Here is an 18,011-nt window from a genome sequence, read left to right as displayed (position 1 = left end):
AGAGAGAGAGGGGGAGGAAAAGGCTCCTGAGGAGAGAGACAGGGGACTGGGGGAGGATTTGAAGATAGAGATAGGAGGAGAGAGAGAGAGAGAGAGAGAGAGGGAGTCAGGAGGATGCCGATAGGAGAGAGGGAAGAAGTTCAAGGAGAAAGACTGAAGAAAGTAGGAGGAGGAGGAAAGGGGGGGGGTCATCGGCAAAGATAGAGAGTAAAGGCTTCTGGGGAGGAGGTTTAGAGGAGATAGAGGGAGGGAGGGAGAGAGAGAGAGAGAGAGAGAGACGGCTGGATGGGGAGGAGGAGGGAGGGGGGGGGGGTTGTCTTTGATCTCAGTGCATGTCTGCCATGCTGTTTTCCTTCAAGGCTTCCTGGTAAGTTTCAGTAGACACCAGCGGGCCCACTCTCGGGGATAGGGGACGCTAATGGATCACTTAAAGGGGCCTATTCTTTTACGGCCGGGCTAAGTGTTATCATGTGGGGTTAAAGACGCTGACCACGGAACGCGCTCCTGCCAGATAGCCGCTCCTCTGGGGGATTACAGTAGGCCCTCTCTGCCGAAGGAAAAGCGACTGCTGAGGGAAAAGTTGTTTTCCTTCCTTTTGTTTGTTGTGTTTTGCTTCATTTATCTCACTTAGATCTACTCCCCCTCCTTTCTCTTGTTCCCTCCCTCCCTCTCCCTCCTTCTCTCTCTCTCTCTCTCTCTGTGTTTCTCTCCCTCTCTCTCGCCCGCAACACGTAGGGGAATACCTTTCCAAAGTTCCCAGATTGCTGTTTGAAACTATTTGTCAGTTGCGCAAGACAGAAAAGTTTGACGATGGATTCCAGAGGTGGAGGTGACCTCTTTCATACAGCGGTTTATCCATGGGACCTGTCAGAGCCCACTGCTTCAAATGCAGAGCAGGGCCCGTCAGATAAGGATCACAAAGACAGAGACATGCCTCCTAAAGTGATCCTTCTCCCGCCAGTGTTTTTGTTTAAGCAGCGGTCCAAGGGCGGGATTGACAGCTCGTAGACTCCCTCTAATTGAATGTGATAGATTCAGTCATTAAGTTAATTGGCAGCTGGTTTTGATCGGGACCTGTCACGCTCACTCACAGAGTTTTTATGTCATAATTTTCGTAGTCAATTGGGAAAGTTTAGTCTGTTACTGAACACCAGGTTTGTTTGTTCTTCAGAAGGATGCGTCATGGTCAGCATGTTCGTGTGTCTGGTTCAGGGAATCGGACATTTCAGTTGTCTTTTCAACGCATAAAGAATACTCAAAGCACTTTTTTGTGGTAACTAATAACTTAACGTGTTAGTTTTTCAAATCTTGTAATCCATTATTAGTTACTTTTATAAATAATAATAATTCTTATAAATTAGAATGAAGAGAATTTTAAGAAAAAAAGAAAAAAAAGAAGTAGAAAACAGTGAAAAACCTGCTGTATCTCATGCAGATGGCATGCTGTTAACTGTAACAATGCAATCTAAGTCCACTTGATATAAATGAGATTGTCTTACTGTTTAGAAAACAGAGCAACAGCCCTACATTACATTTTAAAACTGCTGTGATCTGCAACACACTGGGCAGCACAAGCCAAATTGCAACAGCATGTTTTTGAAGTAGGTAACGCAAAAGTACTGTAACGAGTTACTTTTAATAAAGAGTAACTAATTACTTTTTAAAGCAGCTTTCCCAAACACTGGTCCCAACTGAGCCACACTGATACATTGAAAACCATACATCCCAATGTCACAAACAAACAAAATACAAACGCTGCTCCACCATTTCTGTACTTGTCAAACTGTCAATCAGAAAGCGGTGCTGTCTGAAACTGCAAAGGCCCCCGGTGCCGAAACATCTCACTTAAGCAGACGAGGGGACCTGTCGTAAAATAGCCAATAACATGTGTTTCAAATTGGCCATTGGTTATAGATTGGTTTACAAGGCTGGCTGGTTATCGGCCCGGTGGCATTTCCCTGTGTTGATAAAGCACCAGGGAGTTGTGGGTCAATTAGTTTGCCACACCAGAAATTCCTGCAGACGGCCAATTAAGCAGTCGGCCTGCAGTCACGCTGAACGCTCTTCCTGTTGACGGCTCCAGCAGAGCTATTCTGAGCCGCCGGCATCTCCCCGCTCGGCCGGTGTAAAACTCTATTCTAAGTCCAGCGCTATTATGAGAGCTCTTTAGGAAATCTGCACAGTTAGCTAGAAATTACTTTGAAAAAGTTTAAGCATGTGTGTGTGTGTTTGTGAGCAGCTGGCAGATGAGTTGTTCGGTGCAATGTAGTCATTGTGGTTCCTAATTTTGTGCTTTTAAGACACTGGAGAGCGCATGCAAAAAAATAAACACAACATGTAAAGAGGGCATGCAGAATAAACAAAATCAAAAAGGGTTAGAAGGAGTTCATATGTTCAAAAGAAAGAGTAACAAGATGATTGGAGTGTAGGCCAAAGCGGTGCTGAGTGTAGACAAAAGATGACAGAAGATGATTGCGGGGAATCAATTTTCCGTTCTGCTCTTTCTTTCTTCGTCACAATGGCCTCCGCAAAGCAAACCTATCTTCTGGAATGAGGAGGTTAACGTTTTTGTTTTCCTCCTCGCCCTCTCCGTCGAAAGGCTCTGGGGGGGGAAAAGTGTTCGTTGTCACAAACTTTTATTATGAAGTCTTTTGTTCTCGTAAGGGTTGCAAATTGTTGTTTTTGTGACGTGACGCAAACAGAGCATGACAGTAAACACAGCTCCATTGTGGGATGTCAAGTCAAACTCAGAGGCAGAGGTTTGGAGATCACCAGACTCTTTCTGAAGGGCTGCTGAGTCATAAACTGCCGTGTGTGAGAGAGAGAGAGACAGAGAGAGAGTGTAGTGCTCCCTAATGTTTTGCTTTGATCATCATCATAATCATCCATATAAAGAAACACGGTTCGCTCCACACACATTTAACCTGTTTGTCTTTTATTGTGCGGTCAACATTTTGATCAAAAGACATTTCTCAAAGACAAACATCGTCATCACAATCATCATCCGCAGGGTCGCTCCTTACGTTTTGGTTCAGAAAACTTCAAAGATGAACCTGCACTGAGTTACAGACATATAATTCGATCATATTCCATGACACACCTATGAGCTGTCTGTCTGTCTGTCTGTGTGCCTGAGTGTCAGTGTGTGTGTGTGTGTGTGTGTGTGTGCCAGAGGCCTCAAATGAAAGAGACTTGGTTTCCCGGGATCGCTATCATCCCCCCGGCTATTACCACATGCACCACCACTTATGATCACTTATAACAAGCCTATAGACACGCCGGGCGTCAGCTGATCCGCGCCGACGGGCACAACGCAGCGGCACCCCGGGAGAATCCCCCCTTTTAAGACCAATTACACCGTGGAGCCAGTGTCGTTTCAAAGGCCAACAGTAGAAGATGTTGGCCCCGATAAGGGACACATGTGTTCCATCACACTTAATTGGAACAGGGTTTCCTGAAAAAGAAACAACCCTGGAGCAATATGACAAAACAAACAGATTTAAGGACATAACAACTGTATTTGTAATAGAACCGTGTTTCATGGTGCATGGAAATTGTTTTTTTTTTTCTTTTTGTGGCGCATATTCCTTTTCAAAAAGATCTTTTGTAATAGATTCCCGCAGCAGGGTCTATGTGTGAGAGAAGCTCGATATTGCTTTTTCTTTTAGTTTTAGTTTTTTTTTTTTTTTTTTTTTACTGGACATCGTTCTGTCTTGGAGAGCACACTGAAGGTTTTAAAGAATTACCATGACGGTAGGCTTCCAAACCTCCCCAAATCTGATTACAGGTCTGCAAAAACCACAAACAATGCCGTGGCAAGCATGTCGCTTACGGAATGTCACAAGCCAAACTCCTGCTCTCTGCTTCTTTTTTCTTTTCATCCTCATGATCTGAAGTTAAGACTAAGGACATAATTCATGTTTTTTAACAGGAAATACACAGTACAAATTTACAGAGAAAAATAGCTGGACTGCATGGGAAAACCCACGAATCCTGGTGTTTAAGGAAGGTAAACAAAAAGCAGCATATAGTGGCTTTCATCTTATAGGAGGACTTGGTGAACTGCATGAGTAAAAACCATTTCAGCCATTACATCACCTTTGTGCACTTGTGAAAGTGTCCCTTAGCAAATCATCTGAAAGCGTTCTGTAAAAGGTCAGTGAAAAAAGTAAAGTTTAGAAATTTTGGTCAAGACTAATGACAATGATAAGCTAACCAGGCACAGTTGTGCATTAGACACTTTCTGTTTTAGTTGTACAACATACAGGAGCCTGCTGTACCTTGATGCATAGTTGCTCCCAATCTATTCCCATGATCTGTAGGATGTATTTAGCATTTACAATTTCTTTTTTACGGGGATATTATTACCTCTCTGGCACCGAGCCCCCTTTTTGGGATCCTACCCTTTAATGTTAAATCATGTGGACATTAAAGTCTTTCCTTGACTTACAAGACATGACATCTCTGGAAACATACAACCCAGGTCAAAGATGGAGCTCGTTAAAGGATTGCACACAACCACAAATTCAGAGGGAGAGAGAGAGAGAGAGAGAGAGAGAGAGAGAGAGAGAGAGAGAAGGGGATAAGGAGAAAAAATGTTTAGTTAACTCAGACTTCAGTCGTGGGGAAGTTCAGCTTTGTAACTGGCCGCTGGAGATGAGAGACAAAGACAGTTTTGTGCAGTCTGCTGCGTGAGGCTCCCCTGTCTCACCCAGTTTATCATGGGAGAATTTTGTTTGTTATCGACAATGGCTTTTAACAAGCACCGCAAGCAATGACGGGTTCGGAGGGGATATGAATATGAGGAGATAAAACCTCAAAATAACACACACACACACACACTGTACTTTTCTCCCTCTGATGTTAAATTAAGACCACATTATTTTTTAAAAGGTCAGATATGATTAAAAACTGGTGCGTGCAACCATTTGATCACAGACCTATTTTCAATGGTACTTAAGTGGTGGAATATTGGAGCTTTTTGTTGCATTCTAGGAAGAGGAACATCCCTTTCCTCTCCATCACTTGTATTCATACTGATACTCAGCTCTTTATAAAGTCCAACGTAGTTCCATTTTTAAAAGACCTTCAGTAAACTTATCACTTTCTCTCCAACAAAGGCATTAACTTAACAAACTCATCTAAAACACACATAATGCCCGTCATTCAGCCAATGAGTCTCACCTACAGAGTACAAAGCCGTCCCAAAATAACTTGTTTAGTCTTTACAGCGTCCACAGCCAACAGTCAGCCAGGCATAACTACAGCTAACTATTTGTCTCATTAACTACACTTTGTATCCCATTAAACCAAGCCAGGGAGACACTTAATGACCCCACAGACGAGCAAATTACAGAGTTAATATTGTGATCTTTAATTAGACTTTACTAGGCACCTTTGGATCTGGCAATGTTATTTTTAACTCTTATTTTTCCAAAGACATCCAACACACAGGCTAGCTCCATGAGACAAGTTTACACATCCCTGTAACTGGTCAATAATCCCATTTGCTTCATGCTTCGAGTTTTTTTCCTCTTTTTTTTTTCTCTGTGATTAAAGGGGTTAAATTGCCCGACATCATGATGCAATTTGGGTTTTTTTAATCACCGTTTTAGCAGTTACAGCGCGGCTGTCCGATTTCCTGCAACAAAAGTGTGTAGTGCCATTAGCACGAGTAATTCCACACAGCAGGCCTCCAGTTGTGTAAGTGATCCGTTCAGGACGAGAAGAAAACAACATGCTTCACAATGGAAAACCTGAGCTAATGTCCTCGATCGTCCCACCTTGTTGTGGTTGTTTTCTGGGCCAATTACATTCTTTGGACATTATGGGAGAGAAATACCCACAGATGGCATATAATCTCCTGATTCCATTGTACTGTAGCGTGCGTGTGTGTGTTTGTGTGTGTGTGTGTGTGTGTGTTTGTGTGTGTCTGTGTGTGTATGTCTGTTTATGCGAGCTCATGCTGAAGTTCAGGCATGTTTAGCATTATACCATCCCAAATGGCCGTGTTCCACCCCGGCCTGTGGAACACCGAATCGTCTGATAGTCCCATAAGATTTCCTAAATGGGTCGAAAGAGTTGTTGGAAAGTTCCTGCGAGGTCAGCGGTGAGTCACTGGGCTGATGGCAGACCGCTGGGGAAGTGTGGTGCGGTGCTGGGATAGCTTGCTACTGTGTCATCTTTACATTAAGACATGTCAAGGTCGGGCTTTTTAAGTGCCTCCACAAAGAATCCCCCCCGTTCTCTGCACCGAGACGAACAAGTCACTCTGCGGACAACCACACACTTATAGTAAAGTGTATTTTTACGTACCCAGTGCCATGTGCCAGACAGTGTGGAAGCTAACCTCACTGTCTTGGCCCGTTCCACATTCGAGTCCAAACGCGAAAGTCAAACAAGCAAAGGGAGCGCAGCAGGTCAGATATTGAAAATCGTGCGCTTATGGAGTGAAAAGAGAAACAGAAAAAAAAAAAAAGAAAAATTCCTGCCCTGTTTTAAAACTGCATCTTATATAAATGGAGCCGGACCGGGTGATATCTGATAAAATAGATCAAAATTACATTATTGGCTTTTATAGCCCACTGAAAACATAGCCCAAAGGTATGCTATTTGGCAGAGAGCAGCTCGTAATATGTCTAAGAATTGTTACCATCTGGCTTGACTGCGGGGAATGCTTCTCTCTTAAAAACCTCAAAGTCAAAATGATACAAGTAAAACGCAGCATTCATAACCAGGTTGGCTTTTTATGGACGCCCGTCCACATCGATTTGGCTCCACGGTGTCTTAAAGATAAGTTGTGCTATTTAGAAGCTATCGTGTGTTTTCTTTTTGTAAAAGTGGGTTTCATCATTGGCCTCCGAAGGTAGTATGGGACACTACTATACGATTCTGTTTGAAGCGTGGTGACTCCTGCCTTAGAGAGGAGCTGTGCTATTTCAAAAGTTGTCGCTTTGTCAAAAAAAGTGACTTTCAGCAATGCCCTCCAAGCGATGTCACACTATAGAAGTATTCTAGTGCAGAAGAGAATGGTGACTCATGCCTTAAAGAGCAGTTGTGTCATATTTCTATTTAGTGGGTCTCATCAATGCCCCCCTAAAGTGCAGCATGCGATATAGAAGCCCTCTGTCTGGACAAGAGAATGGTATCCCCTGACATTTTAACCCCTTTTTTTGAATTACACCCTTCTAATCGCACTCCTGTACGCAGTTTCAGCCCCCATTACCTTATTATGAGATTACAATGTCAATGTGCTTAGAATTGTGACAATTACAGTAAGTGGCGGAGTAATTTTCTGTGTTAAATGGGCTCTTTGTGTACTATGTGGCTGTATATTCCCCCGGACTGTCATAGGTTTTGAAGGAGGGCGTTCTGGCATTGAATCAAAATGTATTCTCATAGATGCAATAAGTTATGTGTGTATACAGATGCACATATATACAAGAACATGGGCCCACATGCACACACACATGCATACACATACATACACACACACACAAAATAGCATGTTCACACAGTAAAGCTGGAATCCCTGTGTGTGTGTGTGTGTGTGTGTGTGTGTGAGCACTGAGGCCTGTGGCATATGAAACATGAGTCCCTGTTTAGCAGTGTGAACCATGGGGGAGAGGCAAGGGGGCGGCTGTTTTCTCAATGCCTCCTTGACCTGTCACTATTGATGATGTGTGTATGTGCGTGTGTGTGTGTATGTGCGTGTGTGTGTGTGTATGTGTGATTGTGTGTGTTTGCGTGTATGTGTGTATGTGTGTGTTTTTGTGGACATGCTTTAGTGTGTGTGTGGGGCTGTGTTGTGCATTTGCGTGTGAGTGTGTGAGAATCCGGCAGACATCTACAGGGGGACAGCCACCCCCCCCCACCTCCTCCGTCGATATCCTCTCATACCCCCCCACCCCCCTCCTCCCCCAAACACCCCCCCCTCCTCTTCCTCCTCCTCCTCTCTGCCTCCTCTCCTCCCCTCTCCTGGCGCCCCGGTATGAGAGAGAAAGCTGTTGTTAATAAAAAGTTTTCAAAGAATGGGATGAAAAGGGAGGTGAAATTGAGCGGCCCTGGCCGTATTATTTCTTCTCCGTATGGGAGCTGGCCTCTCGCGGGCTCTCCGACGCTCTCGGACCGGGAGGGGGTCGCTGGCTCGGTGACCATTACTGCCCCGGGGCCAAAGCAAATGATTTGCCTCTCTGAGGCTTCAAAGGGGAGCAATTACACTTAAGTAACCAAATGAATAGATAGCCCAGCTTGGCAGCAGTTTGGGGGAAACAGTGGAAGCCTTTGAGGGAAGAGGCACCACACCTCAGGAGTAATATGTAACAGCTCGCATCACAGAAGAAAAAAAAATAGAAGAAGAAGAAGGAAAAAAAGAGAATGTCCTGCCACTGAATTCAGGAGAAAAAAGGAAGGGGGTCATCAAGTGCCGAAGCCTGCCAAAACCAAAACAACAACATGGTTCAGATCGGTTTACTGGAGGAGTCCAGCCATTTTGATGGCTTTTAAAGTAGTAGTGGCATTAAACTGTAAGCCTCTGATATGCCTAGTCCCAATTACTGGCCACTTTGGCAAGCAAATCACATACAGTATACTTAACACAATATTATGGTTATGTGATTTGGAGAAATTGAAAATGAAATTTGTTTTATATTTTATTGTTCTTCAGATGATGAGCTGAGAAATGTGCTGTATTGCAAAATGTTTGATTAGTTGATTATGAAAGCTGTGAGCTGTGCTTTAGAAAAGGTGGATTCTCTGTGGCATATCTGATAAACGCAGCATCACTCTTTGTTTCTATGATACCTAGGTTTGTTTAGGAATATGCTCATTATATACAAACTGCAAAATGACGTGTGAATGTCATGTGGGCTGAGGACCTAGAGTGTATGATGCTGAAATCCAAATCATTACAGTGCTGAACTCAAAGTATGAAGCTGCATGTGTAATACAGTGAATAACACTGATTGCAATCTTGAGAACCATTGCCATTCCGTGAGTGGCACATAGAAAGTCAGCCTCCCCCCCTCCGATAAAAGACTTGAAAAAGGCCCTATTGAGTGAAGTGGAGACTGGGAGTTGGGTAGGGGAGCTCACCTGTGGAGAGGAGTCTATAGCCGCATAGAAGGCCCAACAGCTGCCAGGGTTGTAAGTCTAGGCACCTAGCAGAGCCGCAGAATGGGAAATGCAAGGCCCTCTTTCAATGCACTGCCACTTAGTAACAGAAGGCATGTGCCAAACTTGCAGAATGAGAATGAAAACTCCCCCTTTGGAGTTCACTAAATATCAGCAGCGACTCTCTTTTTTATCCCCTCCCCTCTCGCCCCCCTCTCTTTCTCTCTTTTCTCTCTCCTTCAGTCTATTATAATTCCTCCATAAAAGAACAATGGTTGACTGAAAGACCCCCAAACCACAGAGATATACCAACAATCGGCAGGGAGAAGGATTAAGGGGGGACTCGGCTGAAGTGTGGAAGCCATCAATTACTGAGGGCCTAAAGTTAACATCCCAGCAGGATATGTGCATTAGAATGCAGATATAGGCAGGCTATGGGCAGCAGATGCCTAGCGGAGCGGTCAAAAGAGCAGCCTGAGCTCATAGGAGGACATATGCAGTGTGGGAGACTTTTGCCTCTGCTCCCTTGCCTTGGAATCTACAGAAGAATAGAAAATTAAATTGAATGATGATTGTAGTAGCGGCTCAAAAGAGCCATTGTGTGGGACGAACTGAAATTATGGGTTCGAAATGTGACAAACAACTGACATCTCACATGGCTAATGGATGCCAAGAACTACGCGCATGGCTGCGGTTCAGTCTCAATAAATCTCACACATCAGCGTTGAGATTGCCACGGATCTGAAGCAACAGGGTTCACCGCGGCAACAAGTGGCCCTATCAGCTGCAGTCAGGTCCCAAACGCACCGTGATTCCACCACATGCGCTGCCCTAACAGGATTTTCCCCCTGTCCGCATCTCTCTATTCTGGCCGCTCAGCAAGACTCAGCCCTCTGGGCTTCCTCGCACTGCTAATTTACACTAGCCCACAGGCTACCTTCACAGTCAGAACAGTGCAATTGTATTTTCAGGCTCATTAAGCAATAGCACAAAAAAGGGGAGCGTTTACCCCCCATCCACTTTCCCGTCCACCCTCTGTTCAGCGGGAAAGAAAGGGGAGTAAAGAGGAGATGAAAGGTGGGATAGAGGAATAGAGCAAAGTGCTAAATTAAAGTTGTGAGGCTGTATCAGATTGTTTGTGTTTACTACAGCAGCAGCCACTGCTTTCGTTCAGGAGCTGGGAGGAGGACAGCCTACAGTCCCTCTCAGTCTTCTGAGAACCAATCCGGCTGCTCGGTAGCAGCCCTATTCAGCATAAACCCATGCTTGTTTGTTTGAAAGGGAGCCCGCTTTTCTAACTTCCCACCCATTCCATTGTTCGACTATTCACGGGGAGGACTTTGAAATTGTAATCTCGGGACATTCAAACACACACATTTGTTCTGACCTTTATTGCCTGCAATAACATTATTACTATCAGACAAGCATTACCTGATTTGGATCTACAGTGCACTCACACACTTTGACTTCAACATGGCTTTGTAAAACATTTTCTTATTTTTTGTTGATTTATTTAACCTTTATATAACCAAGTCTTCCAATTGAGATAAAAAAAAAAGAGGAGACTGGCTGAGAAAGCAGCATTAATGACAAAAAAAGTTGCTATCATACAAATAATGTATGCAAAAATGGAATTAAAATCACATACTATATAAGGTATGCACAAATTTAAATGTAACTATATCTCAAAAGGCAAGAATGGGAAAAAAATCAATTTGATCAACCAGCCCAAAAAATGTATCAGTTACTGCCAGTAAATCTATTCAGTGAATCTTTCAGTGTTGAATTTTATGAAAGAGATATGATATATAATATATATTTAACTGGAACCAGTTCTCAAAAAACAACAATACTTCCTATATCACACATTCAGACATGTGAGTTCAGGATCTTGTGGGAAAACTCATTTTTGGAGAAGTGCACAAGCAAGTCAGTGAGAGAATTACACAGTGTCATGTCATTTTTCATTTTAGCAGGGGAATTTTTTACATAATGTGCCAAGTTATTGTTTTTACTGGTGTGAAAAACATAAAACAATATGCTATATTAGGATTATTATTTCAATTTCCTTCATAGAACAATGTGGCTGGAAATATTTACATTATCTATCTGTCATTTAGTGGAACCAGATTGTGTGAATGAATTCATAACAGATAATCTCACTTACAATCTCATTAAATTTGATGATGAAAAGAAACTAAAAGAAGAAAATTGGTTGCAACACATTTTATTATATCCTTTCCTCACACTCCATATTTCAGCCAATACATTTTTATGATGTGAAAAAGAACATTTCATATAATATATACCAAATTGCTGTAATTTATACAATAGTTTCTGGTTTTGGCCTCGCTTGGATTTCAAGCCAACAGTAAAAGAGAAAATTGATGCTGCTGCCTAGGTTTTTCTCAAATATACTGCATCACAACTTTGGCTGCTAAGAGTGTATGAGATTGTGGCGACATTCTTCGGTTTGTGAATGAGACCACAGAGCAGCCACACAAAGTTCCTCGTCCCCAGTCCTCAACCTAACTCGCCCACTCGCATTGTCTCTAGACTTTCCTCAAGAATGCTGATTTCTATGGCCAAAGGCAGGCCAGACAAAATTGCCAATTGCATTGTCACCTCTTGCGGTTTTTCTCTGTTGGCAGCAGAGTTCAGGAGAAACCCTCTCAAGGCTCAACAAAAGCATCTGTTTTTGTAAATGCTGGAGTGAGAAACAGCCTTATGTAAAGGACAATGCTGATGTTACTTAAAAACATAACCCTCAGTATGCGTAACACAGTATTGCCCCTCATTTGACCAAACATTAATTTCAATTTCAATTCAAATTCTAATGGAATCAATCATGAAATCAATAATGTGTTTAAGTTTGAGTCAAAAATGGCAGCTGTAACACCGGAGCACGCTCCATACCCTGAGTGCTTTTTTATAGTCTGAAAAGAAGCTATGATGAAGGCCATTTGCCTCCTTCACTTCAGCACAGCAAGAATATTTCTCTCATTATCCTGCATTCAAATACAGGGTGCTCTGATGCCACAAGAGGAAGTGGCTTTGGCAGAAAATGCTAAACTAGCGTTTAACTGCAGGATTGAAGCTGGTCTGATGTGGATTGGATCAACTTGTTAAGTCAAATGAAAGGTCAAGATATTTTCCACAGCGCTGTGCAACCCGAGGCACTGCTATTTAAACTGCTCTTAAATGGAGAGTGCCGCGCTGGTCACCTTATGTGAGCGAGGCAAATAAGCCCAGAGATGTAGAGTGAGGCAGAAAAAATTCAAATAGAGACAAATTTGCATGATTACATGGAAAAATAGATAGTTACCTCTTGCTTTCATGGTAGTGCAAACTCTGAATTTCCCCCCTAGGTGTTTGGTTCTGGTTCACCGTTTCTTACATCACTGCCCAACATCTAATCACTCAAGAGTTTTTGGCAAATTTAGCAGAATATTCCGGTCTCCGCCTGCCGGTTTCAGACATGAGAAGTGAGAGATGCTGCTGAGGACGGCGCTCACTCGGCCCCCGTCTACTTTCTGTCATGTCAGCAAAAGTGTCCATCTCCTCCAGGCCCGTACCTACAGCTCTTTGTGCCACTGTCAACACATCTCACAGGTATTGGGTTCCTCGACTCCCTCACTCTTCTAAATGATCTGTTTGTTTGTCGGAGGGCCTCGCTACAGCAGGGAATTCACACATTGTTGGTTTTAGACAGCCTCAGCTCACCTGGACTCACACGGAGTCGGGGTTCATCCGTTGGTAACACACCATCACCAGAGGAGAACTGGCTCGATTCAATTCATTTAGAAATGGAATGGATCACTCTGAGTTAGGGACGATATGTTTATCTCATGATGCGATTCGATGCGTGATCTTGGATTCCCGATCCGATACAACTACGATATGACGTAATAAATAAAGGTTCAACGACAACAAAGTCTGACTGCGGAGAATTATGTTCATTTCTGAGACACACATCTTTCTAGCGATGGCATTGTCTTGCTAGAATGTAAACAACAATTTAAAAATGTCATTACAAAGTGCAAATAATATAATTTGGATGGAGAGCTTGTGAAATTGTGATGGGCGAGCTGTCTTATTTGTGATTCCTGCAGCAGAATAAAATGGAGCTAATATCACGATTCATATTTCTGCCCCACGATACGTATTGTCATATTTTTGTATGGCGATATATTGAATTTCGATATATATCATCCCATCCCTACTCCTACTCTACGTCTCAAATGCGTATGATGATTCCAAAATGTAATAAAATGAAATTTTTTGGGGCTCTGTTCACGCGTCGGTCGTTTAAAAAGCATATAAAGTGAGTCTCGCTTTGTTTTCTCACATGGCTTATCGCGCCTCACCTCGGCTTTATGAACTGGCTTAAGTGGTTTCATGGAAGCATGAAGAGTATTGGAAATGGCCCCCGTACGTACATGTGAAAAAGTTTTCATTTGCGGTGCCAGCTGAGGGGAAAGTGCTTCCCATCGAGCTCATGCCGGCCTTGAAGGACAGATCTGCTTTCAAACTCAGTAACAACTTCTGACACAGTTCACTCGCCTGCATGCTGTTACAGAAATGTCTTTTGGGGTAGGGGAGAGGGGGCCAAAAGCTAAATACACTGGACAAAACACCAGGGGAGGAGAGGCGACTGTACTTCTTGTGTAGATTTATCTCTGGGTGTACCTGTATCGGATGAATCTCCGTATGAGTCTGTGCGCTCGACGGCTTGACTCTCATCCCCTCCTTGCACGACAACGCGGTCGCTGGGGTTTAAACCCAAACCAGCTGGGTGACGAGAGGCCCTGGTGTGCGAGGAGACAGAGAGTTAGTTTGTCAGATAGGAAATGAAGGAGCCGACTCAACATCAGGATCTACTCAAGTCGAATGATCAACCAAAGTTGTGCTTCTTACCTGGGCGAGGGGTGAACTGTTCTCTGCACCTGGGGGTTTTCAAGAAGCGGTTCATCAGTGAGCTCAAGAAAGCTTTTTGTCAATAAAACAAGCTTTTGTCTGCTGTTGTTTCCTGGGAAAGGGCAATGAACAATCCCTTAAAATTGAGCCCATTTCAAGTATTTGAGTTACATGACAGTCATATGCTATGACACGGGGTCATAAAAGACAACCAATTACTCATGGTTCCTGAACGACACAATTCAAATAAGTTAATTATTCATCGTCTAATCCAATTAAGATGCATGTTTAAGTGTGAAGAGGGCGGATGATGTAATTTGTGGAGCAAAATAGCGAGGGAAGATGGAGATCTTGTGTTCCTGGATCGACCACAAGCTATTTTCTCATTGGCAACCCTTGAATGCTGGGTTAAACCAATTAAGATAAAGACAGATCAATCTTCTGAGCGCCATCCCCTCTTCTCTTCTCACTTAACCAATTCTTAATTGTGTATTTGATACTGCTGATGACTGTCATGCTCTCAGTGGGGTCTTGGGATGGGTTGGACTGATGATGCTGCGGAGGCCATCTTGTACTGCTGACTGTATATAATATGGGATCAGGTTAGAAAAGCAGACGTAGATTGTATACACCATGAAAGAGTCTACATCTTCCTTGGCAAAGCGACGACATTCTTGCAGGGAGATAATTATTGAGTTACAAAGAAATACCGAATGTACTAAAATGTAATCCTAAACTGACTTGATGAAATTTAATGCACAAGGAAGTGTCAGTAAAGTGAGCTGTGTTCATTATAGCAGGCCATACTCTTGGTCTGCAAGCATGCATTGCTCATAAGCACATAAACAACAGAACACATTAATTACTGTGGAATAATTAATAGTTTCATCTGCTGCAGACTTTTCCCCAAGAAGATGGTTCTTTGTTGGAATTCAGATAAGACTATTTTTTACTTAATTAAACTATATTGCTTTTTTCTCCTGCTGTCAGAAAAAAACAACAACATTCAGGCCATAATGGTTATATAATGTTTGTGTCATTATTGTTATTGTGGTGTTATTATTTTTCTAAAACAAAAAATCAAGCAACTCGCCCATCATCCGTTTTAAAAGCTAGACGTGAAACAGTTAACTGTCAGAGCCTGCTTCCTTCCAGCTACATGCAGTGGACTATGAAATATTTCGAGGACAATTGGTTAAGTGGAGTTAACCGTTGCCTTTTCTCCCTGAGGTATCTTCCTTTTTGATCCTGCCGAGCCTGGCGCCTTCCAAAACACAACTTGTCTGGCTTATTAAATAGTTTGACCTGGAGAAGAAAAAAAACGCCTGTTGCTTCTCAACTGAGGCTATTGTGGGCCGAAAAGGGCCCATGACAGGCCTTAAATTGCTGTAATGCTGTGTGACCAAGAGTCATACCTAATCAATTTCTTTTCTCGTTGCGCACGCTTTCTATTTATTTTTTGTTTTAAATTCTATTGCGTTGCTTATGTTTTTTTTATATATATATAAAATGTATATATAATTAATTTCTTAAAATAGAAATCTTCATTGTTACTAATTTTCCACGCTACATCTGGCGGGTCTCTTAGCCTGTGGAATAGACATATTAGAGCCAGGCTTACCCCAAAAAAAGACAGCATATGGCTGTTTGATAAAAGTGTTATTCTGATTTTGACTGTCATTCTTTCGTTTCTATCCAGCTTTACGGTGGTAGTAATTCAACGAATGGTACCAAAGAGAAACCCGGCTAATGGATGTAAATGGTCAAGAGAGTCCTCCCCACTGGTTAATTGCGCTAAAATTGGTCTACTTTGTGTGAGCCATCAATAGCCCCGCGCCGCATGGGGTCTGTATGATTAACTTCTCCTTCCTTTCAAAGGCCTCTTGATGTCCCCTTGGAAGGAAGCGGGCCAATCAACACCAGGGTCGGAGACGTCATGAGGCCAGCTTGACGAGCTGATTGGTCGGGCCGGGGAGGGGGAACAGCCCCTGTCCTTTTATAGACGACCCCGTCTAGTGCGTAAAGCTACTGGGCACCGCTGACAGCGCGGAGACGCATTGGACACTATACACCTCACCGACTCCATTCCGCTGAACGGGCCAGACGGAGGTGCATGGCCCCATCCCCTTGTATAATGATGAATCCTATACAGGGGTCGCCGTCCCAAGACGCCAAACAAGTTCCTCAAAAGGAGGAGACGGACACGGAGGGCGAGGAACTCCAGCCTAAAGATATGACAACCGAGAAAGGATACAAACCGCGGAACAGCCTTCCGTTCAGCGTTGAGTCGCTGATTTCCAAGAAGACCACCTGTCGGACTTCTTACTCTCCCACAGATTTAGGTCTGGCCCTGCCGAAGCCCGCGGCGGCGCAAGGCGCACAGTTCTCTCCAAGGACTTTTTACGCGGAGAGGAAAGTTTCCGCGGAAAGCTCGCAGAGTGTTTCCAGTAGTCCGAGCGACGACAGTCCGCAGTTTTGTGAGAAAGATCAGAGCACTTGGTTCCAGACGTCCTCCTTTTCTACTCCTCCTCGTAAGTCCGTCCCTCTGCAGCTCGCACGGCTCCTGAGAGTTTTACTCAGCAAACAGCCAAACAAAGGAAATAGCATTCATTCATCATGTCTAGTGTGAATAATCGCGACCACATTTATTTATTGTTATTGCAGCTGCACAAAATAAACCGCATGTTGTTTCCCCTTGTTGCGTCAAAGCAACATTGTGCTGTGGCTCCACAGACTGTGCGTAAATATCTTCCCTGCGTTTTGCCTTTCACTAATCTTGTACAAATACTACAAATGTATTATGGCAATGCTATTATACAGTGATAATACTGTATTGTTCTCTGCCAAAGTGCATGTAAATAGCATATTTGGCCGCATAGGGCGTCTTTGCCAATTTGTTCTTTCTTACATTTCGGAATATGCAAAAGAAAAACATTCGCCCTCATTACATTTGTTATCTTCGTCTGTATATTTTTGAGGATGATACGATGCACATCTGCAGGTTCTGCGTATATTATTTCCATCTGTACATCTGTGGAAGATAATGTGTTTGCCTTGACAATGTTTATTTGCACGTCTGAACAGCCAGTGATGCACACTTGCACATCCGCTTCATTTGTAAACAAATATGCTGTATCTTTATTTGCTGTATTATATTCATTATGTTCGGTTATTGTAATTAGGATACTGCTTTATAATCTTCAGTACTCTCCATTTCTCTAGTTCAGGCCTATTTATATCCTATTCTATCCTGCTGTGACGACCCACATTTCCCATGATGATCATTAAAGTTTCTTCTAATCTAACCTAAACATTTTTTTTTCTTTGTTGTTTATCCCCCACAGGGAGCACAAGTCCAACTGCGTGTACTTTAAGGAAACACAAAAACAACAGGAAACCTCGGACGCCCTTCACTACCTCCCAGCTGCTGGCGCTGGAGCGCAAGTTTCGGCAGAAGCAGTACCTCTCCATCGCCGAGAGAGCCGAGTTCTCCAATTCTCTCAACCTGACGGAGACTCAGGTCAAAATATGGTTCCAAAACAGGAGAGCCAAAGCCAAGAGACTGCAGGAGGCCGAGCTGGAAAAGTTTAAACTGGCCTCCAAGCCCGTGCTGCCCGCCTTCGCTCTGCCGTTCCCCCTCGGTGCGCACATGGGCTCTCCGACGTGGGGACCGTCAAACGCCTTCCCGAGGCCCAGCCTGCCGGTCCCGGGACTGTTCAGCGGACCCGTCACTTATGGGATGTACTATTTGTCTTAGTGTCCCTGTGTTTTTGCTTTTGAGAACATAAACAAAATCTTGCTGTCTTCTGATCATGGTTGCAATACACTTATGAATGAGGATGATGCATTTTTCTCCATCTAGGAAAACCCGTTTGTATTTTCATTTGGGAGTTTTAATATGGTTTTAATTTTTCCTAACCTCCAGCACAAAAACAAATTAGAATTTGGGACACATCTTGAAATGTAGAATTGGATGTATAATT

General features: G+C 43.3%; 1 protein-coding gene across 1 annotated transcript; it reads left to right on the top strand.

The window, feature by feature from the left end:
- Window positions 1-16,141: 16,141 nt before the first annotated feature.
- Window positions 16,142-17,785, top strand: LOC139648832 (homeobox protein MSH-C-like). The gene is made up of 2 exons (XM_071525067.1): window positions 16,142-16,563; window positions 17,377-17,785. Exons 1-2 carry the CDS (start codon window positions 16,142-16,144, stop codon window positions 17,783-17,785), a joined length of 831 nt encoding a protein of 276 aa, XP_071381168.1.
- Window positions 17,786-18,011: the final 226 nt, after the last annotated feature.

The sequence above is a fragment of the Centroberyx affinis genome, unplaced genomic scaffold, assembly GCF_046629955.1.
Source record: "Centroberyx affinis isolate AG114_WGS23_722 - 3 ecotype Tasmania unplaced genomic scaffold, CSIRO-AGI_Caff_v1 ptg001260l_1, whole genome shotgun sequence".
NCBI lineage: Eukaryota > Metazoa > Chordata > Actinopteri > Beryciformes > Berycidae > Centroberyx > Centroberyx affinis.
The sequence above is the reverse complement of the archived record's forward strand: the minus strand, read 5'-3'. Positions and strand labels throughout refer to the sequence as shown.